This window comes from Oncorhynchus gorbuscha, unplaced genomic scaffold, assembly GCF_021184085.1.
Source record: "Oncorhynchus gorbuscha isolate QuinsamMale2020 ecotype Even-year unplaced genomic scaffold, OgorEven_v1.0 Un_scaffold_2749, whole genome shotgun sequence".
Lineage (NCBI taxonomy): Eukaryota > Metazoa > Chordata > Actinopteri > Salmoniformes > Salmonidae > Oncorhynchus > Oncorhynchus gorbuscha.
In genome coordinates, this window is record NW_025747176.1 from 41687 (window position 1) to 64938 (window position 23252).

At 49.1% G+C, this 23252-nt stretch overlaps 1 protein-coding gene across 1 annotated transcript in view; it reads right to left on the bottom strand.

The window, feature by feature from the left end:
• The window catches only part of LOC124026532 (GDNF family receptor alpha-4-like), a gene marked incomplete at its 5' end in the record, with an annotated part of 46184 nt that extends 25698 nt beyond the window's left edge, over window positions 1-20486 (bottom strand). The window contains 2 exons of the mRNA XM_046339444.1: window positions 5210-5344; window positions 20377-20486. Of these exons, the coding sequence (XP_046195400.1) occupies window positions 5210-5344; window positions 20377-20486 (245 nt within the window). The remainder of the gene's footprint in view (window positions 1-5209; window positions 5345-20376) is intronic.
• Window positions 20487-23252: the final 2766 nt, after the last annotated feature.

Below are 23252 nucleotides of genomic sequence, written 5' to 3' on the forward strand. Positions count from 1 at the left end.
TCCAGGGCTCAGCTATAGTATCCAGGGCTCAGCTCGACTCTCCAGGGCTCAGCTATAGTCTCCAGGGCTCAGCTATAGTCTCCAGGGCTCAGCTATAGTCTCCAGGGCTCAGCTATAGTCTCCAGGGCTCAGCTATAGTCTCCAGGGCTCAGCTATAGTCTCCAGGGCTCAGCTATATTCTCCAGGGCTCAGCTCGACTCTCCAGAGCTCAGCTATAGTATCCAGGGCTCAGCTCGACTCTCCAGAGCTCAGCTATAGTATCCAGGGCTCAGCTCGACTCTCCAGGGCTCAGCTATAGTCTCCAGGGCTCAGCTATAGTCTCCAGGGCTCAGCTATAGTCTCCAGAGCTCAGCTCGACTCTCCAGAGCTCAGCTATAGTCTCCAGGGCTCAGCTATAGTCTCCAGGGCTCAGCTATAGTATCCAGGGCTCAGCTCGACTCTCCAGGGCTCAGCTATAGTCTCCAGGGCTCAGCTATAGTCTCCAGGGCTCAGCTATAGTCTCCAGGGCTCAGCTATAGTCTCCAGGGCTCAGCTCGACTCTCCAGAGCTCAGCTATAGTATCCAGGGCTCAGCTCGACTCTCCAGGGCTCAGCTATAGTCTCCAGGGCTCAGCTATAGTCTCCAGGGCTCAGCTATAGTCTCCAGAGCTCAGCTCGACTCTCCAGAGCTCAGCTATAGTCTCCAGAGCTCAGCTATAGTCTCCAGAGCTCAGCTATAGTCTCCAGGGCTCAGCTATAGTCTCCAGGGCTCAGCTATAGTCTCCAGGGCTCAGCTATAGTCTCCAGGGCTCAGCTATAGTCTCCAGGGCTCAGCTATAGTATCCAGGGCTCAGCTATAGTATCCAGGGCTCAGCTCGACTCTCCAGGGCTCAGCTATAGTCTCCAGGGCTCAGCTATAGTCTCCAGGGCTCAGCTATAGTCTCCAGGGCTCAGCTATAGTATCCAGGGCTCAGCTATAGTATCCAGGGCTCAGCTCGACTCTCCAGGGCTCAGCTATAGTCTCCAGGGCTCAGCTATAGTCTCCAGGGCTCAGCTATAGTCTCCAGGGCTCAGCTATAGTCTCCAGGGCTCAGCTATAGTCTCCAGGGCTCAGCTCGACTCTCCAGAGCTCAGCTATAGTATCCAGGGCTCAGCTCGACTCTCCAGAGCTCAGCTATAGTATCCAGGGCTCAGCTCGACTCTCCAGGGCTCAGCTATAGTCTCCAGGGCTCAGCTATAGTCTCCAGGGCTCAGCTATAGTCTCCAGAGCTCAGCTCGACTCTCCAGAGCTCAGCTATAGTCTCCAGGGCTCAGCTATAGTCTCCAGGGCTCAGCTATAGTATCCAGGGCTCAGCTCGACTCTCCAGGGCTCAGCTATAGTCTCCAGGGCTCAGCTATAGTCTCCAGGGCTCAGCTATAGTCTCCAGGGCTCAGCTCGACTCTCCAGAGCTCAGCTATAGTATCCAGGGCTCAGCTCGACTCTCCAGGGCTCAGCTATAGTCTCCAGGGCTCAGCTATAGTCTCCAGGGCTCAGCTATAGTCTCCAGAGCTCAGCTCGACTCTCCAGAGCTCAGCTATAGTCTCCAGAGCTCAGCTATAGTCTCCAGAGCTCAGCTATAGTCTCCAGGGCTCAGCTATAGTCTCCAGGGCTCAGCTATAGTCTCCAGGGCTCAGCTATAGTCTACAGGGCTCAGCTATAGTCTCCAGGGCTCAGCTATAGTCTCCAGGGCTCAGCTATAGTATCCAGTGCTCAGCTCGACTCTCCAGGGCTCAGCTATAGTCTCCAGGGCTCAGCTATAGTCTCCAGGGCTCAGCTATAGTATCCAGGGCTCAGCTCGACTCTCCAGGACTCAGCTATAGTCTCCAGGGCTCAGCTATAGTCTCCAGGACTCAGCTATAGTCTCCAGGGCTCAGCTATAGTCTCCAGGGCTCAGCTCGACTCTCCAGAGCTCAGCTCGACTCTCCAGAGCTCAGCTATAGTCTCCAGGGCTCAGCTATAGTCTCCAGGGCTCAGCTATAGTCTCCAGGGCTCAGCTCGACTCTCCAGAGCTTAGCTCGACTCTCCAGAGCTCAGCTATAGTATCCAGGGCTCAGCTCGACTCTCCAGGGCTCAGCTATAGTCTCCAGGGCTCAGCTATAGTCTCCAGGGCTCAGCTATAGTCTCCAGAGCTCAGCTCGACTCTCCAGAGCTCAGCTATAGTCTCCAGAGCTCAGCTATAGTCTCCAGGGCTCAGCTATAGTCTCCAGGGCTCAGCTATAGTATCCAGGGCTCAGCTCGACTCTCCAGGGCTCAGCTATAGTCTCCAGGGCTCAGCTATAGTCTCCAGGGCTCAGCTATAGTCTCCAGGGCTCAGCTATAGTCTCCAGGGCTCAGCTATAGTCTCCAGGGCTCAGCTCGACTCTCCAGAGCTCAGCTATAGTATCCAGGGCTCAGCTCGACTCTCCAGGGCTCAGCTATAGTCTCCAGGGCTCAGCTCGACTCTCCAGAGCTCAGCTCGACTCTCCAGAGCTCAGCTATAGTCTCCAGGGCTCAGCTATAGTCTCCAGGGCTCAGCTATAGTCTCCAGGGCTCAGCTCGACTCTCCAGAGCTCAGCTATAGTCTCCAGGGCTCAGCTATAGTCTCCAGGGCTCAGCTATAGTCTCCAGAGCTCAGCTCGACTCTCCAGAGCTCAGCTATAGTCTCCAGAGCTCAGCTATAGTCTCCAGGGCTCAGCTATAGTCTCCAGGGCTCAGCTATAGTATCCAGGGCTCAGCTCGACTCTCCAGGGCTCAGCTATAGTCTCCAGGGCTCAGCTATAGTCTCCAGGGCTCAGCTATAGTCTCCAGGGCTCAGCTATAGTCTCCAGGGCTCAGCTATAGTCTCCAGGGCTCAGCTCGACTCTCCAGAGCTCAGCTATAGTATCCAGGGCTCAGCTCGACTCTCCAGGGCTCAGCTATAGTCTCCAGGGCTCAGCTATAGTCTCCAGGGCTCAGCTATAGTCTCCAGAGCTCAGCTCGACTCTCCAGAGCTCAGCTATAGTCTCCAGAGCTCAGCTATAGTCTCCAGAGCTCAGCTATAGTCTCCAGAGCTCAGCTATAGTCTCCAGGGCTCAGCTATAGTCTCCAGGGCTCAGCTATAGTCTCCAGGGCTCAGCTATAGTATCCAGGGCTCAGCTCGACTCTCCAGGGCTCAGCTATAGTCTCCAGGGCTCAGCTATAGTCTCCAGGGCTCAGCTATAGTCTCCAGAGCTCAGCTCGACTCTCCAGAGCTCAGCTATAGTCTCCAGAGCTCAGCTATAGTCTCCAGAGCTCAGCTATAGTCTCCAGAGCTCAGCTATAGTCTCCAGAGCTCAGCTATAGTCTCCAGGGCTCAGCTATAGTCTCCAGGGCTCAGCTATAGTCTCCAGAGCTCAGCTCGACTCTCCAGAGCTCAGCTATAGTCTCCAGGGCTCAGCTCGACTCTCCAGGGCTTCTTTCGGCTGTACAGCACATCCCATTCAAGGTCTCCAAGACAGACCATTTATGCTGGGGTTGTAAACGGAAAATAAGCCCTTTCGAAGTTTACCAGTAGACTACCAGAATTTTGGTAAATGAATAATGACCAAAGTTAAATTAGACTCCGGTACCTTTGTTAAATTCTTGTGCAACCCTATTAGGGACTGTGTGAATGAGCCCAAATCAGCCCACAAACCCCCAAAATTCAACTCTATCTCTCTTGACATTCTCACTGACACATCTATAAAACCAGGAGGACCAGAGTGAGGTGTGGCAGTTATTAAAACAGGATATTAATATATAATATTATTATATCCGTGATGAGCATGCAGGCAGGTAGCTGGGTCACAGCTGTGTTTAAACCTGAGTGAACAACAGCTCCACTTTGAATGAAGTTTAAGTTGTTCAGCGTTTTTCTCTCCCTGACTGCCGACGGCTGCATTTAACCAGAGTGTTATTTTCTCTAAGGTCCAAAATGGCACCCTATTCTCTACATAGTGCTCTACTTCTGACCGGAGCCCTGTGAGACTTAGGGATGCTTCCTCTAGCTCTGACCAGCTCATTACCTCAGTAGCAGGAAACACAATTCACTGAATGACAAAGTCATCAAAGGCCATCTGAAGTCCTCTCTCTCTCTCTCTCTCTCTCTCTCTCTCTCTCTCTCTCTCTCTCTCTCTCTCTCTCTCTCTCTCTCTCTCCCTCTCTCTCTTAGCTACTGGCAAAATATATATCTCCTCTCTCTCTCTCTCTCTCTCTCTCTCTCTCTCTCTCTCTCTCTCTCTCTCTCTCTCTCTCTCTCTCTCTCTCTTAGCTACTGGCAAAATATATATCTCTCCTCTCTCTCTCTCTCTCTCTCTCTCTCTCTCTCTCTCTCTCTCTCTCTCTCTCTCTCTCTCTCTCTCTCTCTCTTAGCTACTGGCAAAATATATATCTCTCTCTCTCTCTCTTAGCTACTGGCAAAATATATATCTCCTCTCTCTCTCTCTCTCTCTCTCTCTCTCTCTCTCTCTCTCTCTCTCTCTCTCTCTCTCTCTCTCTCTCTCTTAGCTACTGGCAAAATATATATCTCCTCTCTCTCTCTCTCTCTCTCTCTCTCTCTCTCTCTCTCTCTCTCTCTCTTAGCTACTGGCAAAATATATATCTCCTCTCTCTCTCTCTCTCTCTCTCTCTCTCTCTCTCTCTCTCTCTCTCTCTCTCTCTCTCTCTCTCTCTCTCTCTCTTAGCTACTGGCAAAATATATATCTCTCTCTCTCTCTCTCTCTCTCTCTCTCTCTCTCTCTCTCTCTCTCTCTCTCTCTCTCTCTCTCTCTCTCTCTCTCTCTCTCTCTCTCTCTCTCTCTCTTAGCTACTGGCAAAATATATATCTCCTTTCTCTCTCTCTCTCTCTCTCCCTCTCTCTCTCTCTCTCTTAGCTACTGGCAAAATATATATATCTCTCTCTCTCTCTCTCTCTCTCCCTCTCTCTCTCCCTCTCTCTCTCCCTCTCTCTCTCTCTCTCTCTCTCCCTCTCTCTCTCTCTCTCTCTCTCTCTCTCTCTCTCTCTCTCTCTCTCTCTCTCTCTCTCTCTCTCTCTCTCTCTCTCTTCTTCCCCCCCCCCTCTCTCTCTCTCTCTCTCTCTCTCTCTCTCTCTCTCTCTCTCTCTCTCTCTCTCTCTCTTCCTCTCCCCCTCTTCCCCCCCCCCTCTCTCTCTCTCTCAAGGGGCAAGCGAAATAGATCATAAACAAAATTAAATAAACAATATAAAGAAATTGCTCACTCAGGCAGACATTATCATGAAAATATTCCAGGAAGCCGTCACACTGTTCCCGGTGGTTCCCGGAGGCCGAGCAGGAGCACCACGGACCCACGTTAGACGTTGAGTTATCAAGGTAGTTCGGAGTTATCGTACTGCCTGGAGAGACAATGACAAATACAGTATTAATGAGAAATCTTTAACAGTACAACCATGTCAAGTTACAATTTTTCCTCTAGGGGAGGGGGAGGGAGGGAGATGAAAGGAAAGTAGGCGAGGGGGAGAGGGAGGGAGATGAAGGGAGAGTAGGGGAGGAAGAGGGAGGGAGATGAAGGGAGAGTAGGGGAGGGAGAGAGGGAGGTAGATGAAGGGAGAGTAGGGGAGGGAGATGAAGGGAGAGTAGGGGAGGGAGATGAAGGGAGAGTAGGGGAGGAAGAGGGAGGGAGATGAAGGGAGAGTAGGGGAGGGGGAGAGGGAGGGAGATGAAAGGAAAGTAGGGGAGGGGAAAGGGAGGGAGATGAAGGGAGACTAGGGAGGGGGAGGGATGTAGATGAAGGGAGAGTAGGGGAGGAAGAGGGAGGGAGATGAAGGAGAGTAGGGGAGGGGGAGAGGGAGGGAGATGAAGGGATAGTAGGGGAGGGGAGAGGGAGGGAGATGAAGGAGAGTAGGGGAGGGGAGGGGAGAGGGAGGGAGATGAAAGGAAAGTAGGGAGGGGAGAGGGAGGGAGATGAAGGGAGACTAGGGGAGGGAGAGGGAGGGAGATGAAGAGAGAGTAGGGGAGGGGAGAGGAGGGAGATGAAAGGAAAGTAGGGGAGGGGGAGGGGAGGGAGATGAAAGGAAAGTAGGGGAGGGGGAGAGGGAGGGAGATGAAGGAGAGTAGGGGAGGGAGAGAGCGAGGTAGATGAAGGGAGAGTAGGGGAGGGAGAGGGAGGGAGATGAAGGGAGAGTAGGGGAGGGAGATGAAGGGAGAGTAGGGGAGGAAGAGGGAGGGAGATGAAGGGAGAGTAGGGAAGGGGGAGAGGGAGGGAGATGAAGGGAGAGTAGGGGAGGGAGATGAAGGGAGAGTAGGGGAGGAAGATGAAGGGAGAGTAGGGGAGGGGGAGAGGGAGGGAGATGAAGGGAGAGTAGGGGAGGGAGATGAAGGGAGATGAAGGGAGAGTAGGGGAGGGGGAGAGGGAGGGAGATGAAGGGAGAGTAGGGGAGGGGGAGAGGGAGGGAGAGTAGGGGAGGGAGAGGGAGGGAGAGGGAGGGAGAGTAGGGGAGGGAGAGTAGGGGTGGGGGAGAGGGAGGTAGATGAAGGGAGAGTAAGGGAGGGGAGAGGAGAGAGATGAAGGGAGAGTAGGGGGAGGGAGAGGGAGGGAGATGAAGAGAGAGTAGGGGAGGGAGAGGGAGGGAGAGTAGGGGGTGGGGGAGAGGGATGTAGATGAAGGGAGAGTAGGGGAGGGAGAGAGGGAGGGAGATGAAGGGAGAGTAGGGGAGGGAGAGGGAGGGAGCGTAGGGGAGGGGAGATGAAGGGAGATGAAGGGAGAGTAGGGGAGGGAGAGAGGGAGGGAGATGAAAGGAGAGTAGGGGAGGAAGAGAGGGAGGGAGAGTAGGGGAGGAAGAGGGGGTGGGGGGAGGTAGATGAAGGGAGAGTAGGGGTGGGGGAGAGGGAGGGAGATGAAGGGAGAGTAGGGGAGGGGGAGGGGGAGATGAAGGGAGAGTAGGGGAGGGAGATGAAGGGAGATGAAGGGAGAGTAGGGGAGGGAGAGAGGGAGGGAGATGAAAGGAGAGTAGGGGAGGAAGAGAGAGAGGGAGAGTAGGGGGAGGAAGAGGGGGTGGGGGAGGAGGTAGATGAAGGGAGAGTAGGGGTGGGGGAGAGGGAGGGAGATGAAGGGAGAGTAGGGGGAGGGAGAGGGGTGGGGGGAGGAGGTAGATGAAGGGAGAGTAGGGGAGGGAGAGAGGGAGGGAGATGAAGGGAGAGTAGGGGAGGGAGAGGGGGTGGGGGGAGGAGGTAGATGAAGGAGAGTAGGGGAGGAAGAGGGAGGGAGATGAAGGGAGAGTAGGGGAGGAAGAGGGAGGGAGATGAAGGGAGAGTAGGGGAGGGGGAGGGAGGGAGAGTAGGGGAGGGAGAGGGGGGGTGGAAGGAGGGAAATGAAGGGAGAGTAGGGGAGGGAGAGGGAGGTAGATGAAGGAGAGTAGTGGAGGGAGAGGGAGGTAGATGAAGGGAGAGTAGGGGAGGGAGAGGGTGTGGGGAGGGAGAGGGGGTAGATGAAGGAGAGTAGGGGAGGGAGATGAAGGGAGAGTAGGGGAGGGAGATGAAGGGAGAGTAGGGGAGGGAGAGGGTGTGGGGAGGGAGAGGGGGTAGATGAAGGGAGAGTAGGGGAGGGAGATGAAGGGAGAGTAGGGAGGGAGATGAAGGGAGAGTAGGGGAGGGAGATGAAGGGAGATGAAGGGAGAGTAGGGGAGGGGAGAGGGAGGGAGATGAAGGGAGAGTAGGGGAGGGAGAGGGAGGTAGATGAAGGGAGAGTAGGGGAGGGAGAGGGAGGGAGAGTAGGGGAGGGAGAGGGAGGGAGATGAAGGGAGAGTAGGGAGGGAGAGGGAGGGAGAGTAGGGGAGGGAGAGGGAGGGAGATGAAGGGAGAGTAGGGGAGAAAGACAGAGATGTGAGATGAGACATCTATGTTGACTATTAATTTCCAATAGAAAATCCTTCATTTCACACAGTGGTATAAGACGATAACCTTGTCAAGTTCCATGTTTTCAGAATAGCTTGTCGATTGGAGTAGTTTGCTCCCAGACAAATATTAATGAGACATTTTACATACTACTAACAGTCTTAGGGTTAGGGTAAGATGTGCTATAGGGTTAGGGTAAGATGTGCTATAGGGTTAGGGTTAGGGTAAGATGTGCTATAGGGTTAGGGTAAGGGTAAGATGTGCTATAGGGTTAGGGTAAGATGTGCTATAGGGTTAGGGTTAGGGTAAGATGTGCTATAGGGTTAGGGTTAGGGTAAGATGTGCTATAGGGTTAGGGTAAGATGTGCTATAGGGTTAGGGTAAGATGTGCTATAGGGTTAGGGTTAGGGTAAGATGTGCTATAGGGTTAGGGTTAGAGTAAGATGTGCTATAGGGTTAGAGTAAGATGTGCTATAGGGTTAGGGTAAGGGTAAGATGTGCTATAGGGTTAGGGTTAGGGTAAGATGTGTTATAGGGTTAGGGTTAGGATAAGATGTGTTATAGGGTTAGGGTTAGGATAAGATGTGCTATAGGGTTAGGGTTAGGTAAGATGTGCTATAGGGTTAGGGTAAGATGTGCTATAGGGTTAGGGTTAGGATAAGATGTGTTATAGGGTTAGGATAAGATGTGCTATAGGGTTAGGGTAAGATGTGCTATAGGGTTAGGGTTAGGGTAAGATGTGCTATAGGGTTAGGGTAAGATGTGCTATAGGGTTAGGGTTAGGGTAAGATGTGCTATAGGGTTAGGGTTAGGGTAAGATGTGCTATAGGGTTAGGGTTAGGGTAAGATGTGCTATAGGGTTAGGGTTAGGATAAGATGTGTTATAGGGTTAGGATAAGATGTGCTATAGGGTTAGGGTAAGATGTGCTATAGGGTTAGGGTTAGGATAAGATGTGCTATAGGGTTAGGGTAAGATGTGCTATAGGGTTAGGATAAGATGTGCTATAGGTTTAGGGTTAGGGTAAGATGTGCTATAGGGTTAGGTTAGGGTAAGATGTGCTATAGGGTTAGGATAAGATGTGCTATAGGGTTAGGGTAAGATGTGCTATAGGGTTAGGGTTAGGGTAAGATGTGCTATAGGGTTAGGGTAAGATGTGCTATAGGGTTAGGGTTAGGGTAAGATGTGCTATAGGGTTAGGGTTAGGGTTAGGGTTAGATGTCCTATAGGGTTAGGGTTAGGGTTAGGGTAAGATGTGCTATAGGGTTAGGGTTAGAGTAAGATGTGCTATAGGGTTAGGGTAAGGGTAAGATGTGCTATAGGGTTAGGGTTAGGGTAAGATGTGTTATAGGGTTAGGGTTAGGATAAGATGTGCTATAGGGTTAGGGTTAGGGTAAGATGTGCTATAGGGTTAGGATAAGATGTGCTATAGGGTTAGGGATAGGGTAAGATGTGCTATAGGGTTAGGGTAAGACGTGCTATAGGGTTAGGGTTAGGGTAAGATGTGCTATAGGGTTAGGGTTAGGATAAGATGTGTTATAGGGTTAGGGTTAGGATAAGATGTGCTATAGGGTTAGGGTAAGATGTGCTATAGGGTTAGGGTTAGGGTAAGATGTGCTATAGGGTTAGGGTTAGGGTAAGATGTGCTATAGGGTTAGGGTTAGGTAAGATGTGCTATAGGGTTAGGGTTAGGGTAAGATGTGCTATAGGGTTAGGGTTAGGTAAGATGTGCTATAGGGTTAGGGTTAGGGTAAGATGTGCTATAGGGTTAGGGTAAGATGTGCTATAGGGTTAGGGTTAGGGTAAGATGTGCTATAGGGTTAGGGTAAGATGTGCTATAGGGTTAGGGTAAGATGTGCTATAGGGTTAGGGTTAGATGTGCTATAGGGTTCCAAATGGCACCCTATTCCCAGAGGGTTCTGGTCAAAAGTAGTGAACTACATAGGGAATAGGGTTCTATAAGGTTCTGGCAAATGTAGTGCACTACATAGGGAATAGGGTTCTCTAAGGTTTTGGTCAAAAGTAGGACACTACACAGGGAATAGGGTTCTATAAGGTTTTGGTCAAAAGTAGTGCACTACACAGGGAATAGGGTTCTATAAGGTTCTGGTCAAAAGTAGTGCACTACACAGGGGATAGGGTTCTATAAGGTTCTGGTCAAAAGTAGTGCACTACACAGGGGATAGGGTTCTATAAGGTTTTGGTCAAAAGTAGGACACTACATAGGGAATAGGGTTCTATAAGGTTCTGGTCAAAAGTAGAACACTACATAGGGAATAGGGTTCTATAAGGTTCTAGCAAAAGTAGTTCACTACATAGGGAATAGGGTTCTATAAGGTTTTGGTCAAAGTAGGACACTACATAGGGAATAGGGTTCTATAAAGCTTTGGTCGAAAGTAGTGCACTACATAGGGAATAGGGTTCTATAAGGTTTTGGTCAAAAGTAGGACACTACACAGGGAATAGGGTTCTATAAGGTTCTGGTCTATAAGTAGGACACTACACAGGGAATAGGGTTCTATAAGGTTCTGGTCAAAAGTAGAACCCTACACAGGGAATAGGGATCCATTTAGAAAGCAGGTGTTGTTGTGATCTCTCTGGGCTGTTGAATCGGGGGATGATTGACGCTAGCTTTCGTGATGATGGCCTGGTAGCTAGTAATTGTAGCTTTTCTTCAAATTGCTGCACTTATTAAGGTGCTAAAACTAGGACACAACAACAGTCAACTGCTGTTTGAGATGTCTGGAATGGACCATGACTAGGGCGCTTTCTCTCATTCTTTCATTTATCCTCTCTCTCTCTCTTTCTCTCCCTCTCCCACTGACAGACACAGACTCTCTGTCTCTTCACTCTCTCCCTCTTTCTCTCACAGTTTCTCTCTCTCGGTCTCTCTCCCTCTTTCTCATCTGACAGAACACAGACTCTCTCTCTCAGTCTCTCTCCCTCTTTCTCATCTGACAGAAAACAGTCTCTCTCATCTCTCTTTATTTCTCTCGCTCTCTTTCTCTCAGAACATAGTGTGTCTCCTGTCAATTCAATTCAATTCAATTCAAGGGCTTTATTGGCATGGGAAACATATGTTTACATTGCCAAAGCAAGTGAAGTAGACAATAAACAAAAGTGAAATAAAATAATAAAAATGAACAGTAAACATTACACTCACAGAAGTTCCAAAAATTAAAATGTAATATTCTGTCTATATACAGTGTTATAATGATGTGCAAATAGTTAAAGTACAAAAGGGAAAATAAATATGAGTTGTATTTACAATTGTCATGACTTCTTCCGAACTCGATGCCTCCTTGTTCGGGCGGTGCTCGGCGGTCGACGTCGCCGGCCTTCTAGCCATCATTGATCTACGTTTCATTTTCCATTGGTTTTGTCTCGTCTTCCTACACACCTGGTTCCAATCCCATTCATTACCTGTTGTGTATTTAACCCTCTGTTTCCCCTCATGTCCTTGTCAGAGATTGTTTATTGTTATGTTCGTGTTTTATGGATTGGTGCGCGACGGGTTCTTGTACCCACATTAATTTTATTATGGTCGTTAGTTTTGGAGTTTTTGTTTTAAGTTGTTAAAATACTCCCTTTATACCAAGTGTGATTCTCCTGTGCCTGACTTCCCTGCCACCTACACACACGACATGACAACAATGGTGTTTGTTCTTCAGTGGTTGCCCTTTTTCTTGTGGCACCTGAAGGCTCTGTTTACCTCGATTCCTGTGTTGGCGCATCCGGATCCCTCTTTGGCGTTCATAGTGGAGGTGGACGCCTCCGAGGCTGGGATAGGAGCTGTGCTCTCTCAGCGCTTGGGTACGCCACCGAAACTCCGCCCCTGTGCCTTCTTCTCTAAGAAGCTCAGCCCGGCGGAGCGAAACTATGACGTGGGGGACCGGGAGCTGTTGGCTGTCGTTAAAGCTTTGAAGGTGTGGAGACATTGGCTTGAGGGGCTAAACACCCCTTTCTCATTTGGAATGACCACCGCAATCTGGAGTCCGGGAGGCGAGGAGACTGAATCCTCGCCAGGCAAGGTGGGTCATGTTTTTCACCCTTTTTGTGTTTAGCCTCTCTTACAGACCAGGCTCCCAGAACGTGAAGGCAGACGCACTGTCCCGGCTGTATGACACAGAGGAGCTGTCCATGGATCCCACTCGTGTTTGGTAGCACCAGTTGGAGCTGGACGCAGATATTTAGCGGGCGTCACGTGCAGAGCCCACTCCCCCTGAGTGTCCCGCTGGGCGTCTGTACGTTCCATCTGCTGTCCACGACCGACTGATCTATTGGGCCCACATGTCACCCTCCTCTGGTCATCCTGGGATCGGTCGGACGGTACGCTGTCTTAGTGGGAAGTACTGCCCACTTTAGCTAAGGATGTGAGGGTTTATGTTTCCTCCTGCTCTGTGTGCGCCCAGTGCAAGGCTCCTAGACACCTGCCCAGAGGTAAGTTACAACCCTCGTTCAACAATGGCTGTGGTCGCACCTGTCAGTGAATTTTATAACCGATCTTCCACCTTCATCCTGGTCATTGTCCTGCCGTCTTCTTCCTCTGCCGGTCTCCCTACGGCCCTACAGACTGCGGAGGCCCTGTTTACACACGTCTTCTGGCACTACGGGGTGCCTGAGGATATAGTGTCTGATCGGGGTCCCCAATTCACGTTAAGGGTCTGGAAGTTGTTCATGGAACGTCTGGGGGTCTCGGTCGGCCTTACCTCAGGTTTTCACCCCGAGAGTAACGGGTAGGTAGAGAGAGTTAATCAGGATGTGGGTAGGTTTCTGAGGTCTTATTGCCAGGACAGGCCGGGGGAGTGGGCGGTGTTCATGCCCTGGGCAGAGATGGCCGGAAGCTGGGTCTGTGGTTTGTGGGGCCAATTAAAGTCCTGAGGAGAGTGAACGAGGTATGTTATAGGTTACAGATTCCCTCCGATTACCGTATTAACCTCTAGTTCCATGTGTCTCTCCTCAGGCCGGTGGCTCCAGGAGGCTGAGATGCGGGAGGTTCCTCCGCCCCTTCTGGATATCGAGGGGGTCCCGGCCTCTCCGTTCGATCCATCCTGGATTCGAGACATCGGTGCGAGGGGCCTTCAATACCTCGTGGACTGGGAGGGGAACGGTCCGGAGGATAGATGCTGGGTTCCGGTGGAGGTTCCGGTGTATTAGATCCTTCCATGCTGCGAGAATTCCACCGTCACCATCCGGATCGCCCTGCGCCTCATCCTCCGGATCGCCCTGCGCCTCATCCTCCGGATCGCCCTGCGCCTCATCCTCCGGATCGCCCTGCGCCTCATCCTCCGGATCGCCCTGCGCCTCATCCTTCGGATCGCCCTGCGCCTCATCATCCGGATCGTCCCAGAGGACGGTGGGTCTATAAATATGAGTTGTATTTACTTCCGAAGTCGATGCCTCCTTGTTCGGGTGGTGCTCGGCGGTCGACGTCACCGGCCTTCTAGCCATCATTGATCTACGTTTCATTTTCCATTGGTTTTGTCTCGTCTTCCTACACAACCCTCTGTTTCCCCTCATGTCCTTGTCAGAGATTGTTTATTGTTATGCTCGTGTTTTATGGATTGGTGCGCGACGGGTTCTTGTTCCTACGCCTGACTTCCCTGCCACCTACACACACGACATGACAACAATGGTGTTTATTCTTCACTAGTTGCCCTTTTCTTGGTCACAAATCTTGCCTGCACACTGTGGTATCTCACACAGTAGATATGGGAGTTGTATTTTCTAATTATTTGTTGATCTGTGTAATCTGAGGGAAATATGTGTCTCTAATATAGTTATACATTTGGCAGGAGGTTAGGAAGGGCAGCTCAGTTTCCACCTCATGTTGTGGGCAGTGTGCACATAGCCTGTCTTCTCTCGAGAGCCAGGTCTGCCAACGGCGGCCTTTCTCAATAGCAAGGCTATGCTCACTGAGTCTGTACATAGTTAGAGCTTTCCTTAACTTTGAGTCAGTCACAGTGGTCAGGTATTCTGCCACTGTGTACTCTCTGTTTAGGGTCAAATAACATTCTAGTTTGCTCTTTTTTGTTAATTCTTTCCAATGTGTCAAGTAATTATCTTTTTGTTTTCTCATGATTTGGTTGGGTCTAATTGTGTTGCTGTCCTGGGGCTCTGTAGGGTGTGTTTGTGTTTGTGAACAGAGCCTCAGGACCAGCTTGCTTAGGGGACTCTTCTCCAGGTTCATTGCTCTGTAGGTGATGGCTTTGTTATGGAAGGTTTGGGAATCGCTTCCTTTTAGGTGATTGTAGAATTTAACGGCTCTTTTTTGGATTTTGATAATTAGTGGGTATCGGCCTAATTCTGCTCTGCATGCATTATTTGGTGTTCTACGTTGTACACAGAGGATATTGTAGCAGAATTCCGCATGCAGAGTCTCAATTTGGTATTTGTCCCATTTAGTGAATTCTTGGTTTGTGAGCGGACCCCAGACCTCACAACCATAAAAGGTAATGGGTTCTATAACTGATTCAAGTATTTTTAGCCAGATCCTAATTCGTATGTCTCTCTGCCTCTCTCCCTTTCGCTTTCAATTCAATTCACTTTATTGGCTTAACAATGTACATATTGCCAAAGCGTACCTTGGAGATGAAGTGACTAATTTACAATATTTAAATAATTTAAATAATAATCAATAATGTCAATAGGACAATCAGTAGCAACAATAATCAATCACTGAACAATAACAATAAGCATACAGTAGAGGACATGTGCAGGTTGGTCGGTCTGTCAGACACTGTCCCTCATCTTATGGCAGGCAGCAATGTAGTGGTCTGCCAACCCACAGCTCTCTGCGTCCTCCCCCAACAGGACGGGTAGCCTATCCTCATCAGAGAGGTCTTTGAAACCTCTAAGGGTTTAACATTTGGGGAAATGGCACTCATTGTTTTATATATTTTTGACATTTTGTCAGGAAATGCAGCTCCGTCTCAGGTTCTGCTGTTGTGCAGTGGTTGCACAGCCTTTCCTCTACAGGGAGCCAGGTTCTGCTGTTGTGCAGTGGTTGCACAGCCTTTCCTCTACAGGGAGCCAGGTTCTGCTGTTGTGCAGTGGTTGCACAGCCTTTCCTCTACAGGGAGCCAGGTTCTGCTGTTGTGCAGTGGTTGAACAGCCTTTCCTCTACAGGGAGCCAGGTTCTGCTGTTGTGCAGTGGTTGCACAGCCTTTCCTCTACAGGGAGCCAGGTTTTCCTGCGTCTACCCTTCTCAATGGCAAGGCTGTGCTCACTGAGCTTGTATGTTGTCAAATACTTTGCCGAGGTGTACGGTGAATTTAGGGCCAGATAGCACTGCATTTTGCTTGTGCTTGTGTGTCCCAATAGGTAATGTAGTTTAGTTTTGACTGTTGTTGTAACTTGTTTTCTGATTGATTGGATGTTCTGGTCCTGAGGCTTCAGTGCCATCGTGATTGATGAGGTTAAGAAACAAATATTTAAAGTGGGCTTTTTTCCAGAAACAGTCTTTCTTTAGCCAGCAGGAAGTAGATTGTGCAGTCAACCTTTCTACCTGTGTTTAACCTCTTTAACCCGTGGATGCACTTTAATCAAAGCTCCCTTTGTTTTATCACAGGAGACAGTTGTATGACAAATCACTGTATTATTTACCAAAAGGTTGGCTGGACCTCTTTAAAGTCACGTAGATAACATCATTACACTCTTTTTGTTTACAAAGCCCTGCTCCAAGACCTTCCCGATTTACATTAATTCACTGTTAAGATTTAAAATGACAAGTTATCAAACCTGTTCACAAAGTTAACTATTCAGACTCCTTTGGTAAGTAAGCCTTTAGTTGTCTTGCTCCTCTCTTGGAATGATCTCCACAATACATTGAGAATAGATGCATTCATATCCCTGGGGGCATCTACAGCTGCAATCATATCCTGGGGGCATCTACAGCTGCATTCATATCCCTGGGGGCATCTACAGCTGCATTCATATCCCTGGGGGCATCTACAGCTGCATTCGTATCCCTGGGGGCATCTACAGCTGCATTCATATCCCTGGGGGCATCTACAGCTGCATTCATATCCCTGGGGGCATCTACAGCCGCATTCGTGTCCCTGGGGGCATCTACAGCCGCATTTGTGTCCCTGGGGGCATCTACAGCTGCATTCATATCCTTGGGGGCATCTACAGCTGCATTCATATCCCTGGGGGCATCTACAGCTGCATTCATATCCCTGGGGGCATCTACAGCTACATTCGTATCCCTGGGGGCATCTACAGATGCATTCATATCCCTGGGGGCATCTACAGCTGCATTCATATCCATGTGGGCATCTACAGCTGCATTCATATCCCTGGGGGCATCTACAGCTGCATTCATATCCCTGGGGGCATCTACAGCTGCATTCATATCCCTGGGGGCATCTACAGCTGCATTCATATCCCTGGGGGCATCTACATTAGATGTCAACCGTCTTCAGAACGTTGTTTCAGGCTTCTACTATAAAGGATGGGAGCTATTTGAGTCAGTGGTCTGGCAGAGTGCCTTGGCAGAGTGCCTTGGCAGAGTGCCTTGGCAGAGTGCCTTGGCAGAGTGCCTTGGCAGAGTGCCTTGGCAGAGTGCCTTGGGCTTGTAATGCGCTGTCACAAGCCCAAGCTCTCGTTCCATTGATTTTCTACAGACAATGTAATTCTCCGGTTGGAACATTAATGAAAATGTATGATAAAAACATACTAAAGATTGATTCTATACTTAGTTTGACAAGTTTCTATGACCTGTGGTATAACATTTGGACTTTTTGTCCGACGTTCGGACGCATTATTTGTAACTTATTATGTACATAATGTTTCTGCCACCGTATCTTAGGGCAAAAAAGAGCTTCTGGATATCAGGACAGCGATCACTCACCTCTGATTAGACAAAGAGCTTCTGGATACTCACCTCTGGACAAAGAGCTTCTGGATATCAGCGATCACTCACCTCGGATTAGACAAAGAGCTTCTGGATACAGGACAGGATCACTCACCTCTGATTAGACAAAGAGCTGGACATCAGGACAGCGATCACTCACCTCTGATTAGACAAAGAGTTTCTGGACATCAGGACAGCGATCACTCACCTCGGATTAGACAAAGAGCTTCTGGATATCAGGACAGTGATCACTCACCTCGGATTAGACAAAGAGCTTCTGGATATCAGGACAGCGATCACTCACCTCGGATTAGACAAAGAGCTTCTGGATATCAGGACAGCGATCACTCACCTCGGATTAGACAAAGAGCTTCTGGATATCAGGACAGCGATCACTCACCTCTGATTAGACAAAGAGCTTCTGGACATCAGGACAGCGATCACTCACCTCTGATTAGACAAAGAGCTTCTGGACATCAGGACAGCGATCACTCACCTCTGATTAGACAAAGAGCTTCTGGATATCAGGACAGCGATCACTCACCTCTGATTAGACAAAGAGCTTCTGGATATCAGGACAGCGATCACTCACCTCTGATTAGACAAAGAGCTTCTGGATATCAGGACAGCAACTCACCTCTGATTAGACAAAGAGCTTCTGGATATCAGGACAGCGATCACTCACCTCTGATTAGACAAAGAGCTTCTGGATATCAGGACAGCGATTACTCACCTCTGATTAGACAAAGAGCTTCTGGATATCAGGACAGCGATCACTCACCTCGGATTAGACAAAGAGCTTCTGGATATCAGGGCAGCGATCACTCACCTCTGATTAGACAAAGAGCTTCTGGATATCAGGACAGCGATCACTCACCTCGGATTAGACAAAGAGCTTCTGGATATCAGGACAGCGATCACTCACCTCGGATTAGACAAAGAGCTTCTGGATATCAGGACAGCGATCACTCACCTCGGATTAGACAAAGAGCTTCTGGATATCAGGACAGCGATCACTCACCTCTGATTAGACAAAGAGCTTCTGGATATCAGGACAGCGATCACTCACCTCTGATTAGACAAAGAGCTTTTGGACATCACGATCACTCACCTCGGATTAGACAAAGAGCTTCTGGATATCAGGACAGCGATCACTCACCTCGGATTAGACAAAGAGCTTCTGGACATCAGGACAGCGATCACTCACCTCGGATTAGACAAAGAGCTTCTGGATATCAGGACAGCGATCACTCACCTCTGATTAGACAAAGAGCTTCTGGATATCAGGACAGCGATCACTCACCTCTGATTAGACAAAGAGCTTCTGGATATCAGGACAGCGATCACTCACCTCGGATTAGACAAAGAGCTTCTGGATATCAGGACAGAGATCACTCACCTCTGATTAGACAAAGAGCTTCTGGATATCAGGACAGCGATCACTCACCTCTGATTAGACAAAGAGCTTCTGGATATCAGGACAGCGATCACTCACCTCTGATTAGACAAAGAGCTTCTGGATATCAGGACAGAGATCACTCACCTCTGATTAGACAAAGAGCTTCTGGATATCAGGACAGCGATCACTCACCTCTGATTAGACAAAGAGCTTCTGGACATCAGGACAGCGATCACTCACCTCTGATTAGACAAAGAGCTTCTGGATATCAGGACAGCGATCACTCACCTCTGATTAGACAAAGAGCTTCTGGATATCAGGACAGCGATCACTCACCTCTGATTAGACAAAGAGCTTCTGGACATCAGGACAGCGATCACTCACCTCGGATTAGACAAAGAGCTTCTGGATATCAGGACAGCGATCACTCACCTCTGATTAGACAAAGAGCTTCTGGATATCAGGAACAGCGATCACTCACCTCTGATTAGACAAAGAGCTTCTGGACATCAGGACAGCGATCACTCACCTCTGATTAGACAAAGAGCTTCTGGATATCAGGACAGCGATCACTCACCTCGGATTAGACAAAGAGCTTCTGGATATCAGGACAGCGATCACTCACCTCTGATTAGACAAAGAGCTTCTGGACATCAGGACAGCGATCACTCACCTCTGATTAGACAAAGAGCTTCTGGACATCAGGACAGCGATCACTCACCTCTGATTAGACAAAGAGCTTCTGGATATCAGGACAGCGATCACTCACCTCTGATTAGACAAAGAGCTTCTGGATATCAGGACAGCGATCACTCACCTCGGATTAGACAAAGAGCTTCTGGATATCAGGTCAGCGATCACTCACCTCGGATTAGACAAAGAGCTTCTGGATATCAGGACAGCGATCACTCACCTCTGATTAGACAAAGAGCTTCTGGATATCAGGACAGCGATCACTCACCTCTGATTAGACAAAGAGCTTCTGGATATCAGGACAGCGATCACTCACCTCTGATTAGACAAAGAGCTTCTGGATATCAGGACAGAGATCACTCACCTCTGATTAGACAAAGAGCTTCTGGATATCAGGGATCACTCACCTCTGATTAGACAAAGAGCTTCTGGACATCAGGACAGCGATCACTCACCTCTGATTAGACAAAGAGCTTCTGGATATCAGGACAGTGATCACTCACCTCTGATTAGACAAAGAGCTTCTGGATATCAGGACAGCGATCACTCACCTCTGATTAGACAAAGAGCTTCTGGACATCAGGACAGCGATCACTCACCTCGGATTAGACAAAGAGCTTCTGGATATCAGGACAGCGATCACTCACCTCTGATTAGACAAAGAGCTTCTGGATATCAGGACAGCGATCACTCACCTCTGATTAGACAAAGTGCTTCTGGACATCAGGACAGCGATCACTCACCTCTGATTAGACAAAGAGCTTCTGGATATCAGGACAGCGATCACTCACCTCTGATTAGACAAAGAGCTTCTGGACATCAGGACAGCGATCACTCACCTCGGATTAGACAAAGAGCTTCTGGACATCAGGACAGCGATCACTCACCTCGGATTAGACAAAGAGCTTCTGGATATCAGGACAGCGATCACTCACCTCGGATTAGACAAAGAGCTTCTGGATATCAGGACAGCGATCACTCACCTCGGATTAGACAAAGAGCTTCTGGATATCAGGACAGCGATCACTCACCTCGGATTAGACAAAGATATTTTTCTTCAAAAATGTTCTTCAGACACCCGACAACGCCGAAATCCCCGTCATTGGCAAGAGAAAGAGGACACAGGGCGGGCTGCCTCGTAAGGATCCGCCGACAGGGAAATCTGCCCTTACCATCAATATTACTTGCCAACGTCATTGAAAATAAATTAGACGAAGTACGAAGTGCCCCCCCCCCCCACGGTGCCCCATGAGGCCAGTGTGTTAGGACTACTTTACCCATGAAGCCAGTGTGTTAGGACTACTTTACCCATGAAGCCAGTGTGTTAGGACTACTTTACCCATGAAGCCAGTGTGTTAGGACTACTTTACCCATGAGGCCAGTGTGTTAGGACTACTTTACCCATGAAGCCAGTGTGTTAGGTCTACTTTACCCATGAGGCCAGTGTGTTATGTCTACTTTACCCATGAAGCCAGTGTGTTAGGACTACTTTACCCAATGAAGCCAGTGTGTTAGGTCTACTTTACCCATGAAGCCAGTGTGTTATGTCTACTTTACCCATGAAGCCAGTGTGTTAGGACTACTTTACCCATGAGGCCAGTGTAGGACAGGAGGCAGGCTGCGTAGTTGTCCTGTTTGCAGCCGCTGGCAAAGTGTTCTGAGGGCTGACAGTCGTACTGGAACTGGGCCCAGCGGGACCTGGGTGGGGGACACAAGACAACAACCATCATTCTCTATCTCCCCTTCCTCCCCTGTCTCCTCTGTCCTCTGTCCATTCCCTGTCTCCCCTTCCTCCTCTGACTGCCAGTCTGACAGGAGTAAGATAAAAGTTTAAGGGACTGAGACTGGGTATCTACTGGGCTGATGTATGGAACAGTACTGAGATGAGCCATAGCAAGGATCATTTGTTTGATTTAGAATTTGGCCTCACTGCTATTATCAAGACAGAAACACATTGAATAACATATTCATCTCTAAACAGATGGACATAGTGTGTAGCTGTTACATGCGCCTCTGGGAAGAGGTAACGCAACTCCCTGCTACAACTCAACTTCCCGTGGAGGTAGAGAGGTATGTGACTGTAGGTGGAGGTAAGTGACTGTAGGTGGAGGTATAGAGGTATGTGACTGTAGGTGGAGGTAAAGAGGTATGTGACTGTAGGTGGAGGTATGTGACTGTAGGTGGAGGTATAGAGGTATGTGACTGTAGGTGGAGGTAAAGAGGTATGTGACTGTAGGTGGAGGTATGTGACTGTAGGTGGAGGTAAAGAGGTATGGGACTGTAAGTGGAGGTATGGGACTGTAGGTGGAGGTATAGAGGTATGGGACTGTAGGTGGAGGTATAGAGGTATGGGACTGTAGGTGGAGGTATAGAGGTATGGGACTGTAGGTGGAGGTATGTGACTGTAGGTGGAGGTAAAGAGGTATGGGACTGTAGGTGGAGGTATAGAGGTATGTGACTGTAGGTGGAGGTAAAGAGGTATGTGACTGTAGGTGGAGGTATAGAGGTATGTGACTGTAGGTGGAGGTATGTGACTGTAGGTGGAGGTATAGAGGTATGGGACTGTAGGTGGAGGTATGTGACTGTAGGTGGAGGTAAAGAGGTATGTGACTGTAGGTGGAGGTATGTGACTGTAGGTGGAGGTAGAGAGGTATGTGACTGTAGGTGGAGGTATGTGACTGTAGGTGGAGGTAAAGAGGTGTGTGACTGTAGGTGGAGGTATGTGACTGTAGGTGGAGGTATGTGACTGTAGGTGGAGGTATAGAGGTATGGGACTGTAGGTGGAGGTATGGGACTGTAGGTGGAGGTATGTGACTGTAGGGGGAGGTATGGGACTGTAGGTGGAGGTATAGAGGTATGTGACTGTAGGTGGAGGTAAAGAGGTATGTGACTGTGGGTGGAGGTATAGAGGTATGTGACTGTAGGTTGAGGTAAAGAGGTATGTGACTGTAGGTGGAGGTATGTGACTGTAGGTGGAGGTATAGAGGTATGTGACTGTAGGTTGAGGTAAAGAGGTATGTGACTGTAGGTGGAGGTGATAGAGGTATGTCACTGTAGGTGGAGGTATAGAGGTATGTGACTGTAGGTGGAGGTACAGAGACATGTGACTGTAGGTGGAGGTATAGAGGTATGTGACTGTAGGTTGAGGTAAAGAGGTATGTGACTGTAGGTGGAGGTATGTGACTGTAGGTGGAGGTATAGAGGTATGTGACTGTAGGTGGAGGTATAGAGGTATGTGACTGTAGGTGGAGGTATAGAGGTATGTGACTGTAGGTGGAGGTATAGAGGTATGTGACTGTAGGTGGAGGTATAGAGGTATGTGACTGTAGGTGGAGGTATAGAGGTATGTCACTGTAGGTGGAGGTATAGAGGTATGTGACTGTAGGTATAGAGGTATGGGACTGTAGGTGGAGGTATGTGACTGTAGGTGGAGGTATGTGACTGTAGGTGGAGGTATGTGACTGTAGGTGGAGGTATGTGACTGTAGGTGGAGGTATGTGACTGTAGGTGGAGGTATAGAGGTATGTCACTGTAGGTGGAGGTATAGAGGTATGTGACTGTAGGTATAGAGGTATGGGACTGTAGGTGGAGGTATGTGACTGTAGGTGGAGGTATGTGACTGTAGGTGGAGGTATAGAGGTATGTGACTGTAGGTGGAGGTATAGAGGTATGTGACTGTAGGTGGAGGTATGTGACTGTAGGTGGAGGTATGTGACTGTAGGTGGAGGTATAGAGGTATGTGACTGTAGGTGGAGGTATAGAGGTATGGGACTGTAGGTGGAGGTATAGAGGTATGTGACTGTAGGTGGAGGTAGAGAGGTATGTGACTGGAGGTAAAGAGGTATATGACTGTAGGTGGAGGTATAGAGGTATGTGACTGTAGGTGCAGTTATAGAGGTATGTGACTGTAGGTGGAGGTAAAGAGGTATGTGACTGTAGGTGGAGGTATAGAGGTATGTGTCTGTAGGGGGAGGTATAGAGTTATGGGACTGTAGGTGGAGGTATAGAGGTATGTGACTGTAGGTGGAGGTATAGAGGTATGTGACTGTAGGTGGAGGTAGAGAGGTATGTGACTGGAAGTAAAGAGGTATATGACTGTAGGTGGAGGTATAGAGGTATGTGACTGTAGGTGCAGGTATAGAGGTATGTGACTGTAGGTAGAGGTAAAGAGATATGGGACTGTAGGTGGAGGTATAGAGGTATGTGACTGTAGGTGGAGGTAAAGAGGTATGGGACTGTAGGTGGAGGTATGTGACTGTAGTTTGAGGTATAGAGGTATGTGACTGTAGGTGCAGTTATAGAGGTATGTGACTGTAGGTGGAGGTAAAGAGGTATGTGACTGTAGGTGGAGGTATAGAGGTATGTGTCTGTAGGGGGAGGTATAGAGTTATGGGACTGTAGGTGGAGGTATAGAGGTATGTGACTGTAGGTGGAGGTATAGAGGTATGTGACTGTAGGTGCAGG